The 12,845-nt window shown below is 34.1% G+C and overlaps 4 protein-coding genes across 5 annotated transcripts; 3 read left to right on the forward strand and 1 right to left on the reverse strand.

Moving 5' to 3' along the window:
• Positions 1 to 133: 133 nt before the first annotated feature.
• On the reverse strand, positions 134 to 2,648 carry LOC114163375. The gene is made up of 3 exons (XM_028047650.1): positions 2,472 to 2,648; positions 1,419 to 1,543; positions 134 to 793 (listed from the first exon to the last, which is right to left on the reverse strand). The coding sequence occupies exons 1-3, from the start codon at positions 2,641 to 2,643 to the stop codon at positions 503 to 505; spliced, it is 588 nt and encodes a 195-aa protein (XP_027903451.1). The 5' UTR covers positions 2,644 to 2,648; the 3' UTR covers positions 134 to 502.
• A 555-nt stretch (positions 2,649 to 3,203) lies between these two features.
• LOC114196115 lies at positions 3,204 to 4,619 on the forward strand. Its single transcript, XM_028086647.1, has one exon. It carries the CDS (start codon positions 3,330 to 3,332, stop codon positions 4,458 to 4,460), a length of 1,131 nt encoding a protein of 376 aa, XP_027942448.1. The 5' UTR covers positions 3,204 to 3,329; the 3' UTR covers positions 4,461 to 4,619.
• Positions 4,472 to 9,182, forward strand: LOC114196117 (AUGMIN subunit 2-like). Its single transcript, XM_028086648.1, has 8 exons — positions 4,472 to 4,544; positions 6,210 to 6,329; positions 6,931 to 7,062; positions 7,302 to 7,427; positions 7,537 to 7,641; positions 7,967 to 8,035; positions 8,475 to 8,588; positions 8,843 to 9,182. Exons 3-8 carry the CDS (start codon positions 6,940 to 6,942, stop codon positions 9,173 to 9,175), a joined length of 870 nt encoding a protein of 289 aa, XP_027942449.1. The 5' UTR covers positions 4,472 to 4,544; positions 6,210 to 6,329; positions 6,931 to 6,939; the 3' UTR covers positions 9,176 to 9,182.
• A 1,081-nt stretch (positions 9,183 to 10,263) lies between these two features.
• On the forward strand, positions 10,264 to 12,121 carry LOC114162339. Of its 2 annotated transcripts, XM_028046193.1 has the most exons (2): positions 10,268 to 10,414; positions 10,732 to 12,121. In XM_028046193.1, the coding sequence occupies exon 2, from the start codon at positions 10,804 to 10,806 to the stop codon at positions 11,650 to 11,652; it is 849 nt and encodes a 282-aa protein (XP_027901994.1). In that variant the 5' UTR covers positions 10,268 to 10,414; positions 10,732 to 10,803; the 3' UTR covers positions 11,653 to 12,121. The 2 variants fall into 2 exon arrangements, with proteins under 2 accessions (XP_027901993.1, XP_027901994.1); XM_028046192.1 differs by having other exon boundaries at positions 10,264 to 12,121.
• Positions 12,122 to 12,845: the final 724 nt, after the last annotated feature.

The following is a 12,845-nucleotide window of genomic DNA, read 5'->3' on the forward strand; positions in this document are numbered from 1 at the left end:
ATTAACTATGCTCAGGGACTAGGATCAAGATGATTAAATTCGAGGCTAATGACGCAGGGACACCAATCTCTGCATGGAATAAGTCTAATAGTAAGTAATCTAAATATTAGAGTTTACAAATATATGCATCTTGGAAGAACAAAACTGAATTTGCTCATGTTTTTATTAATTGTCGTGAAGTAATGCAAAAACAACAAACAATATCTCAGCTGTAGGGTTTCAAAACCCTTATTGCAACTCACGCTCTCCAGGTTAATTTTTCCGGTCAGAAGTACAAATTCAATTGTTGATATGACGATGTCATTAAAATCTAAGTATAGGGGCTGCACAAGCACCAGCTAATATAGTCTATTACAAGCAACCTGATGTTATGGCCTTTTGGCATTGTCCTTTCTTTCGAACATTTTTTAATGCCCAAGACTTCGTCCACACTTGAAATCCATTTAGAAGAGCCATTTTAAGACAAGAAAGAACCGGTGAGTAATGTGAGTAAAGCTATTATCTATCTAGGTGCTTCGTTCTTGTCTTTACTGCTACCTTCTGGAGGTTGTGATAAGAATTGCAAGATCCTCTGAACCTGAACAAGATCGACTTGAAATTTTTCAGCAATTTGGTGAGCATTCATACGTCCATTGTAATCATCAGCCTTGCCTTCGTGCAAAAGGATGATATGGCGCAACTGAGCAATATTCAAAGTGCCAGTAGGAACCTGCCTTTCCTCATAGCGCCCAGAATCTGGTTTTGTGTTTCGCAATTTGGGCATTGGCCTGTTGTACTTCTCAACCACGAATGCCTGTAACAATATTGTCTAGATGTAAGGTGAATTTGTCTTTGTAAATATGCACTAAAAGGTCAAAAGTAAAACTTTGACCATTGAAACTGCATTTGCAATATTATTTTTGAGAAATGATTCTTTTGGATGTCTATACTAAAAATGTTTATTACTTCTCTAAAATAAGTTCGTCCAAACACATTCCAAAAGTTAATCAAATTTGTCAAGTTCCCATGTTACCATGCTAATACCATGAGTAAACAAATGACAGAAACCATACTCAACATTGATTGATAATGAAAAAGGTATACATAGCAGTATCTTATGCAAATATTGGCATATAAAATACAGTCAAAGGCAGGATTGTGTTGGCAGATTTCCTTTTTTTTACCGCAGATGAACACGCTAATATAGAAAAAATGGGTTTCCTTGATGTTCAATGCCAATAGTACCATTTTTGTGCTTCACATACAGTGACAAACTTTAATAATACTCAACATCCGGCATTAGAAGAATTTCATAGGAAGAGTGAACAATAAATCAATTTGAAAAGTTGGAGTTATCTGTTAATACATACACCGTAATGACAGTTCTGCATCAACTACAATTCTACAGAAAGAGTAAAAACAATTTGATATAAAATTACCTCACCCATCTCAGATTTCCCCCCAGGCTTTGATTTAATTCTACCAACCATTTGACCAAGCATAGCATCAAATTTGGGATCTCTTTCTTCCAGGATGTTGTCCGTATTAACTCTAGGATGATCATCTTAAGCCAAGACCAAATAACAGTGAAATCAACCATTATGAAATAGCACTGTAGCATTATAAAACTTCACAAGAACATCAAAATTATAAGCAATATATATGTGGAACATTTCAAAAAGACTCAAATTAACATGAAGCAAATTCTTTTTTGTTTTTGATCGATAAATAATTGGTACAAGTAAAACCACAAAAAATCTAATGGCATCAGCAGCGGCAAGGAGGAAATTACAGAATGGAAATGGAGTGGGATGGAAGACCTGGGTCGTTTAGTTTGAGAAAGTGTATTTCAATTTCATTTTCTACCATCACTTTTAATCACAATAATGTAACATTGTTTTGATTTTGTTACCTGTTTTAAAAGAAAACAACTTGCACTAGTGTTCTGAATTCATTTTCCATTTCCACAATTTCTTACTAAAACTTTTAAATACCAGAACAGAAAACAGAAAACATTTTCTGAAACAAAGTGACCCCTTAGATGTTTCACTGGTTATTGGTATATAGAGGAGTAGAAATGGGTGAAGAATAAAAAATCTACATCCAGTTAAACTTCTTTTCCTAAATTTTACCGTCCACCACCACACACACACACCATTTTTCATTACACCATTTTCAGCTGAACTAAGCTTGTACACCATAACGCATAACCCAACCCACGTGGATGCAAAAAAACTCTAAAGGGATACCTTAAACTGAAAAATAACATTCAGAAACCCCCACCGTCTCAGCCTTGTACTAGAACATCACAACAGAGTAGAACCCAGTCTCGGGATAACCCACATTAGCTACCTTAATTTCCAAGGCACCTTCCAACTTTTTCGGCTTTCCCAGAACGAAATCATGTTAAAGGAACAATTTTTTCGTAATCCTTTAGCTCTAATTTCCCAACCAAAAACTTTGAACCTACGGGAAGGGAGAGGCATAATTACCGGCGTGAAGTACGTCTTGTTCGGCGGCTTTCGAGATCTGCGCCGTCTTGTCGGTGGCAACCGTGGGCGGCGGTCGGCGATCAACGGCGATCTTTGGCTTGGAGAAAGATGAGGTGTCAGCCTCGGATGCTGCCCGGATTCTTCCAGATGCTCGACGAAATGCCTGACCCATCGTTGTGTTGTGACGCCAAACGCGGCCTTGTGATGCCTCTTATAGCGTAAGCCTAATGTTGAAGATGTTTTCGTGGCTTGTTTTGGTGCAGATGTTTTATAGAGACTCAACTAATACTCTTTATAACCATTCTATAGTATTATGTAAAGTTTATTACAATGTAAAGTTTTTCAACAAAACATAAGATTTTGTCCCATAATTTAGTGTGATTTATATAAAATTGTACATTTCCTTCATAAGTTAATTTCAATAATAATAAAGACTATACAATAAGAAAACAATGTATTTGCTTCACTTGAATACTCTTATTCTTTTTGCACGTTCAATCATAATTACATTTTAATTATTTTCAAAGAATATACAATTATATTTTTCATTCAATATATTTGTTCACTTTAAAATCTCAATATTTTTTTTCTCATATTTGCTTCCATCTCTTTATAATAAGCAATTTATACTTTTACCCTTCTTTTTTACTTATTTCCTTTATTCTGCCAATCGACGTTTTTTATTTATTTATTTATTTATTTATTTTAAATATGACTAAAGACAGACAAACCCTAAAACACATCACTTTGATGGTGATTTGGGATTATGAAGATTACAAATCACAGCGAACAAAACTGCGATGCTGAATGAATTCTCCCTTCGAATCACAGATTCTTCGGTAATTCCTAAACTCGGATATGTTTCATTCCCAACGCTTCAAACCCCTTCTTCTCTATCTGAAGTCACTCTCAAGAACACCTCTTCAAACCCCACAACCCAAGAATCTTTTCCCCTCGATACTCTCTCTGAAACACACCTCAAATGCTTCACAGCAACACTCTTTCACGGTTTCCTACCTCGTAAACGATCGCGGGTTCTCCCCGGAAACCGCTCTCAAGGCCTCCAAATTCATTCAATTCGAAACCTCGGAAAAGCCGGACTCAGTCATCGCCTTCTTCAGAGACAACGGATTCAGCAACACCCAGATAAACAGCATCGTTAGAAGAGCACCCAATGTGCTCACTTGCGACCCCCACAAAAGGATTTTTCCAAAGTTCGAGTTTTTACTCTCCAAAGGGGCCTCACGCTCTGACATTGTGGAACTGGTGAGTAGGAGCCCCAGAATCCTTTACTCCAGCCTCGAGAATAACATTGTCCCTTCGTATGAACTGATGAGGAAGTTTCTTCAAACTGATGAGAAAACTATGGACTGCATACGCTCTTGTGGGCATTTCTTTGGTACTGATCGTGTGGTGCAGAATGTGAAACTTTTGGTTGATGATGGAGTCACCGATCCTGTGATAGCCTTTTTGTTGCGCAGGAGAGTTTCTATAATCTTGTGTTCTGCCTTGAAGAGGACTTTGGATGAGGTTAAGGAAATGGGGTTTGATCCTTCCAAGTTGAGCTTTGCCATCGCGCTGCTGGCGAAAACGACCATTCCGAAATCGCGATGGGAGAGGAAAGTTGAGGCCTTTAAGAGATGGGGTTGGTCTGAAGAATTGGTTCTTAGAGTGTTTAAGAGGCAACCCCTCGTGATGTTGGTGTCCCAAGATAAGATTGATAGGATTATGAGATTTTGGGTTAAGCAATTAGGTTGGGACTATTTGGCTCTTACCAAGAAGCCAGAGATTTTTGGATTTAGTTTGGAGAGAAGGATCATTCCAAGGGCACTTGTTGTCCAGTATTTACTCAAGAAAGGTTTGAGGAGTAAGAGTGGCAGCTTGGTTACGCCATTTTCTGTTTCTGAAAAGGTGTTTATTGAAAACTATGTCATGCGTTTTAAGGAGGAGACAAGTGAACTATTAAAGCTGTACCAAGTCAAAGACTAAAAGAGGATGATCAAATGGTTAACTTACGAGAACTAATTTCTCTGATTCTAGAAGTTTGTATTTCTTCAACCCTTATAACTTGGGGTTAGTCATGTTTAAATTCAACTGATTTAAATGAATTGTTTCATTTTGATGGGTTGGAATGGACCCTTTGTTGACTGCTGCTTTCTGCAATTCCCACCACATTTGTCATTTTTATCAATTACTTGACGTTATATAAATGTAACTGTAGCATGATAGGTTTAGCTCAAATTCTTTAATATCCAATGCTTATCTGCAACCTAGCTTACACAAGATTTATTTTTTGTCATTGCCTTTGGAATAAAAGTGTATATGTCATCCTTGTATTTAAGTATGCACAGGCAAGGACCGTTTAGTTATTAGTTTGTATACATACCAATCATTCTAGGTTTGGTTTCTGGATTGAATATTTTAACTATTTTGGTGATTGAATATTGTAGTTTGTATGGTCACTTGTAATAAGTGTGTCTGAGTGAGATCATACTAACTAGGGATCAGTAACTTACTTCCTGCTTTAGTATGAATTTCAATCATCAGGTTTGATATGGAGAAAACTTATCTTCTGAAAATGGTGCTTTCAAAGCTTTCAATTGATGTGAAAAAAAATTTGTGCTTATTTGCGGCACAGTTGTCAACTGGTCATGTCAATCTGATAGGGCATATGTGAGACAAGTTCTTTGCTTGGAGAAAGATGAGGAAAATATATGAATTTTAGATGATAGAATCATCTTGCTGCAAGAACTTGTTACTCTTTTAACTTTGTGATTGAACAAACATGGGTAATTCGAGTTTAGTTGTTGCTTAGGTTTCTAACTTCTAGATTTTTTTCTTTTAATATTTGATTCTGGTTATGCTTTCTTTTGTTTACTGTAGAAGTGCAGGCTTGGGGTAATCCTTGATCAATTCAATGATAAGAACAATGCAAAATTGTCATGAACTCAGAATATTTCTAAAGCTTCATCTTCAAGAGAATTGCACGAAGTTTGAACTTCATTAAAATATTTATTGGAATTCAAGTTAAAACTGAAATGTCCCCTAAGTTTATCCAAGACTAGCATATAATTTGCAATTGTAACTTCTTCTTAACCTATATAAAGACCACCCTGAAGAAGAACAAGAACAACAACCATTTTTCATGTGTCAAAAAACTCCACTGAATTTTCTCTTTGTCATGAAAACTTTCTAAGAATATTGTGTTTGTTTCATCCCAAAAAGTTAGTAAGGAGAGCCTGATAGACTATGTATATGGACAAAAAATATTTAATATAATATTATAGTTAAACTAATAAAAATAACTTAAGTTAAATAAAAAAATTGAACATAATATATATGATCAGTCAAATTAATATAAAAAATACTAAGTGTCTTTTATTTTCTTGATATTTTATATTACATATTATAATTATTTATCCCGCTGAAAAAGAAAAAAAATTAAAACTAAACTTACAAATATATTTGATACAATCTGTACATACATATTAAGACAATATGATAAAAAATTAAAAACATAATTCAATTATTCTTTTTTGCATTGTTTCTTTTTTTTTCACAAATTAAATAAGATGTAATCAACCGTTCTAATCCGTGTAAATTTAATTATAGTTATTTTATTTAGAATTGGGTTAATACATTACTTGGATCCTTAAGTTATGTTATAGAAAAATGTTCTAATTCATTTGTGCGATTATTTTTTCTTTTTATTTATTTATTTTTTAATTTCGGTTCTAGGTCTTTAATTCTACACACAGTTGTTATTGTGTTTTTCTCTTTGAGATCAGAAATGGAATGGAACCGTAGCAGAAAAATGGAGGGAGTGAGGTTTGAAGCAGAAGCTTGTATCTGTCTCAGGTAACATCATTTTCCTTCAATCCTTTGCCTTGTCAATTTTGAGGATTTTTCTTCGATTTGAAAAGCCTAAGTTTTTTTCACGTCATCACCATACACCATAATGCACAGAGCCAATTGGAACTATGATTGAATTTCGCCTTTTTTAATAGAGTCCAGAGATTTCTCCGGTATCTTAGAAAGAGTAATATCTTCTATGGTGTTTACAACTGGTTCGGTGGAAGCCCTTATCTGGTGCTGCTTCCAACCGAGCATGTACAGAAAAAAGGTTTATTATAGTTTGAACATGACAATATAGTTCAATACAAAAGTGCTGGAACATTACTTGTCATCTCACAGTTTTCTGGAAGAGCTGTTAAGTGAAGTGATTATTTTCCAAATATTGATTGCAACTGAGCTTGCATTTAACACGTTGGTTAGGATTTCATCAAATTGAAGCTAGGTTTAGGTACCATATTGCATACTGTGTCTTACCCACCACGTATTTTATATTATGTTTGTAGAAACCATTGTTAGAGGCTTTTATAATTCCCCAAAATTAATTTTCAATGCCTGTTTATTTTACTGCTTTTTATTAAAAAAAAAATGTTTCTGTTTGTGTTAGTTTTTGAAAATGTCAATGGCAAGCGAATCAAGTTGGGTGGGGAGGAAGCCGGTGAAACGCATTGGGGGAATGCCCGATGCTCTATCATTTGCTGCTGATCTTGGTTTCTCCATGTCCCCTCCCCCATCCCAGGTACCATATTGTCTTTTCAAAATGTTAGCAAACACTCTAATAGTTTGAATTTATTGAAAATCATAAAATTCTGTGGGTCTTACTAATCAAATGAACCTTACTGATGCTTCTGTAGTTTTCAGTAAACTCTAACCAATAGACCAATAGAAGGGTGCATTGCTAGCAATCCTCTATTTTTTTTTGTTCAATTCTCAGTATTTGTTTGACAAATTGTGGCACATCATTCTCTTTCTTTCCAGGAAGAACTTCAGAATTCATCTCCTACAACTGGGGAAAAGGGCGAGGACTTGATCAGGGTTTTGAGAGAACTAACTACTGTCCAAAGAAAAATCGCAGACTTGCAAGTTGAACTTCAAGGTCGAAAGGTTAGCCTTAGACATTCTGATTGTTTACATAGTAAAACCAATGGCTTCTTTTGACGTTTTATTCTAACTTATATATGTATACTCATCTTGATATTTGTAAAATTTGTAGGATGACAAAAATGTTGCACATTTGACTCATGTGAGTGAAATGGAAAAGAAGACTGAGACATTGGACACGATTACTACTATACTCAAAGATGTTATTCAGAACAAGGTAATATAAGATTCGTCCCCTATAGCTACCACTGCCTTAGTGTATCAGAATCATATTTTCTAGGTTTAGTCCATCATTCTTCACATTTATCAATTGAGAGGAGCAAGGGCATGAGTGACGAAATTCCATGAACTTCCCTGAGAGGCTTACTTAGTAACATTTAGACAATAATAAGAAAATTTCTTCACAAGTCTCACTTTATGCTTTCTTATCCTCTTGTTTGCTTTCCTGATGAACAGTTAGAGTTAGGGCTTAAGTTATCTAGCTATAATTAGACAACCTATTATATGCTCTCTGACATGACTTCATTATCAAAATTTGACAGGACCGCATTATAGCTCGCTTGCAGCAGCCATATTCCCTTGATTGCATTCCTGTTGAAGCAGAGTATCAGGTTAAATTAATATTAAACTAATGCACTATAACTCTGTACAAAGTTAATTTGATCAGTGATTGGCCATCCAGTGGCATGCATAGGCACATGTGCGTGTATTTGTCTGTTTTTTTAACCGTTGTGCTACTATACATTATCTTATTTTGTTTAATTTCTGAGTTTGCTAGATGAAGTCTATAATGTGATAGTTTCACTACTTCTCTTAAATAAAGCTTGTTATAAAATGCAGCATTGTCGGAAAAACGTGATATGGTGACTTCATTTGAAGCTGTTAGATATGAAATAAAAGACTCTGGTATTCATTATAAATTACTCATTGAGGGGCTATGTTACTTTTCCCATTGATTGATGTAAATGTTCAATTATTTTTTAGTGAAAATTTTAATGAATCAAAGACAGGCGTTGTAATTTTCGTCATATATTTCTCTAATTTCTGCAGAAACAATTCTCTGAACTACTGATGAAGGCAGCTAGTGATTACGGTGCTTTGACAGCTTCAGTTGCAGATTTTCAGTGGAGTCAGAATTTCAAAGAACCTCCTTCAGTTTTGGGGGTAGGCTTCTACATTCCTTTTCTTGTTATAAGCTAATCACGATTAGATGTTTGGTCATTCTCTTTCCATTTTGTCTTAATTCTTAAAACAATATGCATCCATATAAGTGTGGCGTGAGTACATCAAGAATATGAGTAATTACAAGTCCGATCAATTAGTATTTCTTATTTTGAGCAAAACAAACTATTTTTCTGTAGCATTGAGTACATCATGTTTAGTAATTTTGGCCATACATGATTTTGTTTGCTGCCCAGGAAATGCTTCGACTCATTCCTGTAGCTTTGGCATCTTGCACTCGGTTCTTTGAAGCCATGTCTGCCACAAGAGAGTCATTTGCAACACTTCAGAAACTGAGATTGGGCCATTTTGATTCCCAAAGGGTACCGGGAGTTTCTTATTGTTTAACCCCACCTCCATGGAAAACTGAAGCAAATTATAACGACTTAGGAATCACAAACCAAAGGAGGAAACACCTAGATCAGGTGGAAGATGTAAACAGCCAGGTCACTCAGATTCATCACAATATTTGTACGTACAAGAAAAAAGTTGTTCGACACCATTTAACAACTTGTATAAAGATAAAATAGTTTTAATAAAATTTAATTTTTATGTTTTTAGAAAAAAGAGAAAGGAAATAGTTACGAAGAATAATAACAAATGATAGTAAAAAAAAAAGTAGTGTCAAAAATACCAGTATTCACCGTACAATCACAAGAATCTTGTCTTTTTCTTCCGTCACCGAAACAACAATGTTACGTAGATATCTAACATACTGTACGTATCTTGTGTCATATAATACTTTTGTAATCTAATTGTTGTTTAACAATTATATATTTTTCGGTCACGGGAAATTATTTAAGAATTATATATTGGAATAATGATAAATTTCAATTTCGTATGTCTTGCTTTATCCATGATTTAGCTTGGAATTTTAAAAATATAATGTAAAATTATGAGACGAGACCAGCTTATTATAATTTATGGTATCTTACAAAACTAAGATAAAACACAAAACGCACAAACTAAAAATAAAATAAAATGGACAGTTAAAATAAAATTCGAATAATAAATTTGCTAGTTTTTGTGCAGTCTAGCCAATTCATGCCTTAGGGTGCGTTTTGTGGACGAGAATTGTAAAAGGATGGATTAATATAATATTCGGTAAAATTAACAATGAAGGTAAATTAGTAAATTTATTTGTAATTTATAGTATTAATATCTTTATTAGAGTTTAAGTGGTTTATAATAATTGAATACAATATATAAATCAATCAAACTAGTAAAAAAAAATACTAATTGTCTTTAATTTCTTGATATTACATTGCATGTTATAACTATTTATTTAACTGATAAAAAATTAAACCAAACTTACGAATATATTTAATACATCATCTCAAATCTATTATGACATAAATATTACGACAATATAATAAAAAAAATTAAAAGCATAATTCAAGTCTTCCTTTTTTTTATTTCTTATTTTTCACAAATTAAATTAAATAAGACGTAACGAACCCTTCTAATCCGTGTAAATTTAGTTATAGTTATTTTTATTTAGAATTAGGTTAATACATTACTTGAATCCTTAAGTTATGTTATAGAAAAATGTTCTAATTCATTTGTGCGATCATTTTGTCTTTTTTATTTATTTATTTTATTTTTTAAATTTCGGTTCTAGGTCTTTAACTATACACAGTTGTTAACTTGTTATCGTGTTTCTCTTTTGAGATCAGAAATTGAATGGAACCCTAATAGAAAAATACGAGGGAGTGAGGTTTGAAGCAGTATCTGTCTCAAAATCTGAGTTACTCAGTACCAAAGCTCAGGTAACATCATTTTCCTTCAATCCTCTGCCTTGTCAATTTTCAGGAATTTTCTTCGATTGGAAAAGCTTAGTTTTTTTTTTTTTTTTTTTTTTTCCGTCATCACCATGTTGAATAAACTTCTGTACTTGAAATGTGTCACTTCCACAGCAACATTGTGTTACCCTTTTATCCACCACTACCCATTCGTCTTTTCTCTTCGTTTTAGCACAGCCACTTCAAATTCACGCCCATTTGCAGTATCCTACCTCATTGACAACTTTGGGTTCTCCCCTGAGTCTGCTTCCAAAACATCTAACTCCTACTGTATTTCTTTCCAGACCCCAGAAAAACCCGAGACGGTGATCAGGTTTTTCAGAAACCACGGTTTCTCTAATATCCAAATAAACTATATGGTTAGAAAGGCACCATGGTTGCTTTCTTGTGACCCCTCCAAAAGGGTATTGCCAAAGTTTGAATTTTTTCTCTCAAAGGGTGTTTCTAGCTCTGAAATTGTTAACCTAGTGAGTAAGTACCCTAGATTTCTGCGTCCAAGCCTGAAGAATCATATACTCCCTACCTATGAATTGATATATAAGTTCTTGCAATCACATGTGAAGACTACTCGTTGTATGTTTGGTAATTCATTTTTCTCTCGCGGGGATCGTCTGGCACGCAACATCAGATTGCTGCTAGAGAATGAAGTGAGAGAATCGAACATTGCAAGATTGCTTGGGAACCATAGTAAGGAGGTGTTCGCCTCAAATGATATAGTTAAGTTGGTGAAGGAAGTAAAGGATTTGGGGTTTGATCCTTCAAAAGCAATTTTTGTTGTAGCGATGATTGCCATAAAAAGGACGAGTCCTTCCCTGTGGAAGGAGAAAGTTGATACCTTCAAGAAATGGGGTTGGTCTGATGAAGCCTTGTCTGAAGCATTTAGGAGGCACCCTCACTGTATGTTGACATCCATCAAAAAAATAAATGTTTTGATGAATCTCTGGGTCAATGAGTTGGGCAGGGATGCTTTGGAACTCGTCCAAGGTCCAAAGATTTTCGGGTTGAGTATGGAAAAGAGAATCATTCCAAGGGCTCGTGTTGTCCAACATTTACTTGCTAAAGGTTTGAGGAAAAGCAGTGCCAGCTTTATTACCCCGATTTGTGTTTCTGAAAAGGTGTTTCTTGAGAGGTTTGTGGCATGTTTTAAGGAGGAATCATGTGAACTATTAAAGCTGTACCAGGAAAATGTTAGTGTTCAAGGATAAGAGGAGGTTGGTGCAGCATGGAGCAGTTCTCAAATTGTTAACTCATGACTACAAATTTCTCTGGTTCAAGCTTGCTGTCCAAGTTCAACTACTTGGTGGGTTATAAATGATTGAAGCAGGAGAAGCTTAGCACAAATTCTTTACAATAGTAACATTCCATGTTTTTGCGTAACCTAGCATACAATAGCATGTTTTGTTGTTCCCTTTGTTAGAAAGATGCATTTGCCATCCGTGTATTTTGAGTATGGACTGCCATGGATCTTTTAGCTACTAGTTTTTATTGATCTCCTTTTTAGGTTTGGCTTGTCGCCAGAAATTTTCTAACTTTTTGGTTAAGGGGGCTTATTGATGAAAGCTCCTTGTAATTTAAAAAAAATCTGGGTCCATTATTCGTTTTTCCTTGTTAGGGCAATTCAACAATGTATCTCAGACAGTTAGCAGGGGAATATATTGAATGACAGCTTCTGAATAGCATTGTAGGCTATTTAATTTCTGAGTTTTCTAGTCTGTATGGTTTTACTATGGATGGATAAGTGTTTCTGAATAGCTTACCTCATTCTTCAGTTTTGCAGTTCCTTCACTAGGTTTGATGAAGAAAAAACTTAGCTGGTTCTGGTTTAGTATGTTGCTGTCTCTGATAATTTAATGGTGCTTTGCAAGAACAGCTTCAATGTGATTCAGTTTACGTGAAAAAGAGTTTTGTCCTTTTTTTGCTGCATAGTGGTAACATAAAACAGGTGTGAGATAAGTTTTTATTATGTCCTTGACAAGAAATGATGTACTTAACAAAACTTAAATCTAATATACCTATAAAAATCTCTATCCATTCACCTCCTCTCAAATAAAAGAAAGTTTAAGTAAAAAAGTTCGAAAACAATAAGAACAAAAAATATTTAACTTTTATTTATAAGTTTTCAAACTTTTATTTGTTAGAATTTATTTCAATATAAAATTCAGGTCTTGTATAATTTGATGTGTTGATTTTTTATGGTAATTATTAAAAATTATATTTAAATTTCTTCATTAATTTACAATACAAAAAATAGGTAAAAAAGAAACTACTTTACAATAAAAAGAATGAAATTTAGTATCATATTAAAGATATGAAAATAATGATAAGTCTTTTAAAATGTGTAATTTTTCTACACCCTTTAGTTAAATTTTTAAAAATATTTTACATGACACATTTCAAA

Source organism: Vigna unguiculata, chromosome 9 (genome assembly GCF_004118075.2).
Source record: "Vigna unguiculata cultivar IT97K-499-35 chromosome 9, ASM411807v1, whole genome shotgun sequence".
Classification (NCBI taxonomy): Eukaryota; Viridiplantae; Streptophyta; class Magnoliopsida; order Fabales; family Fabaceae; genus Vigna; species Vigna unguiculata.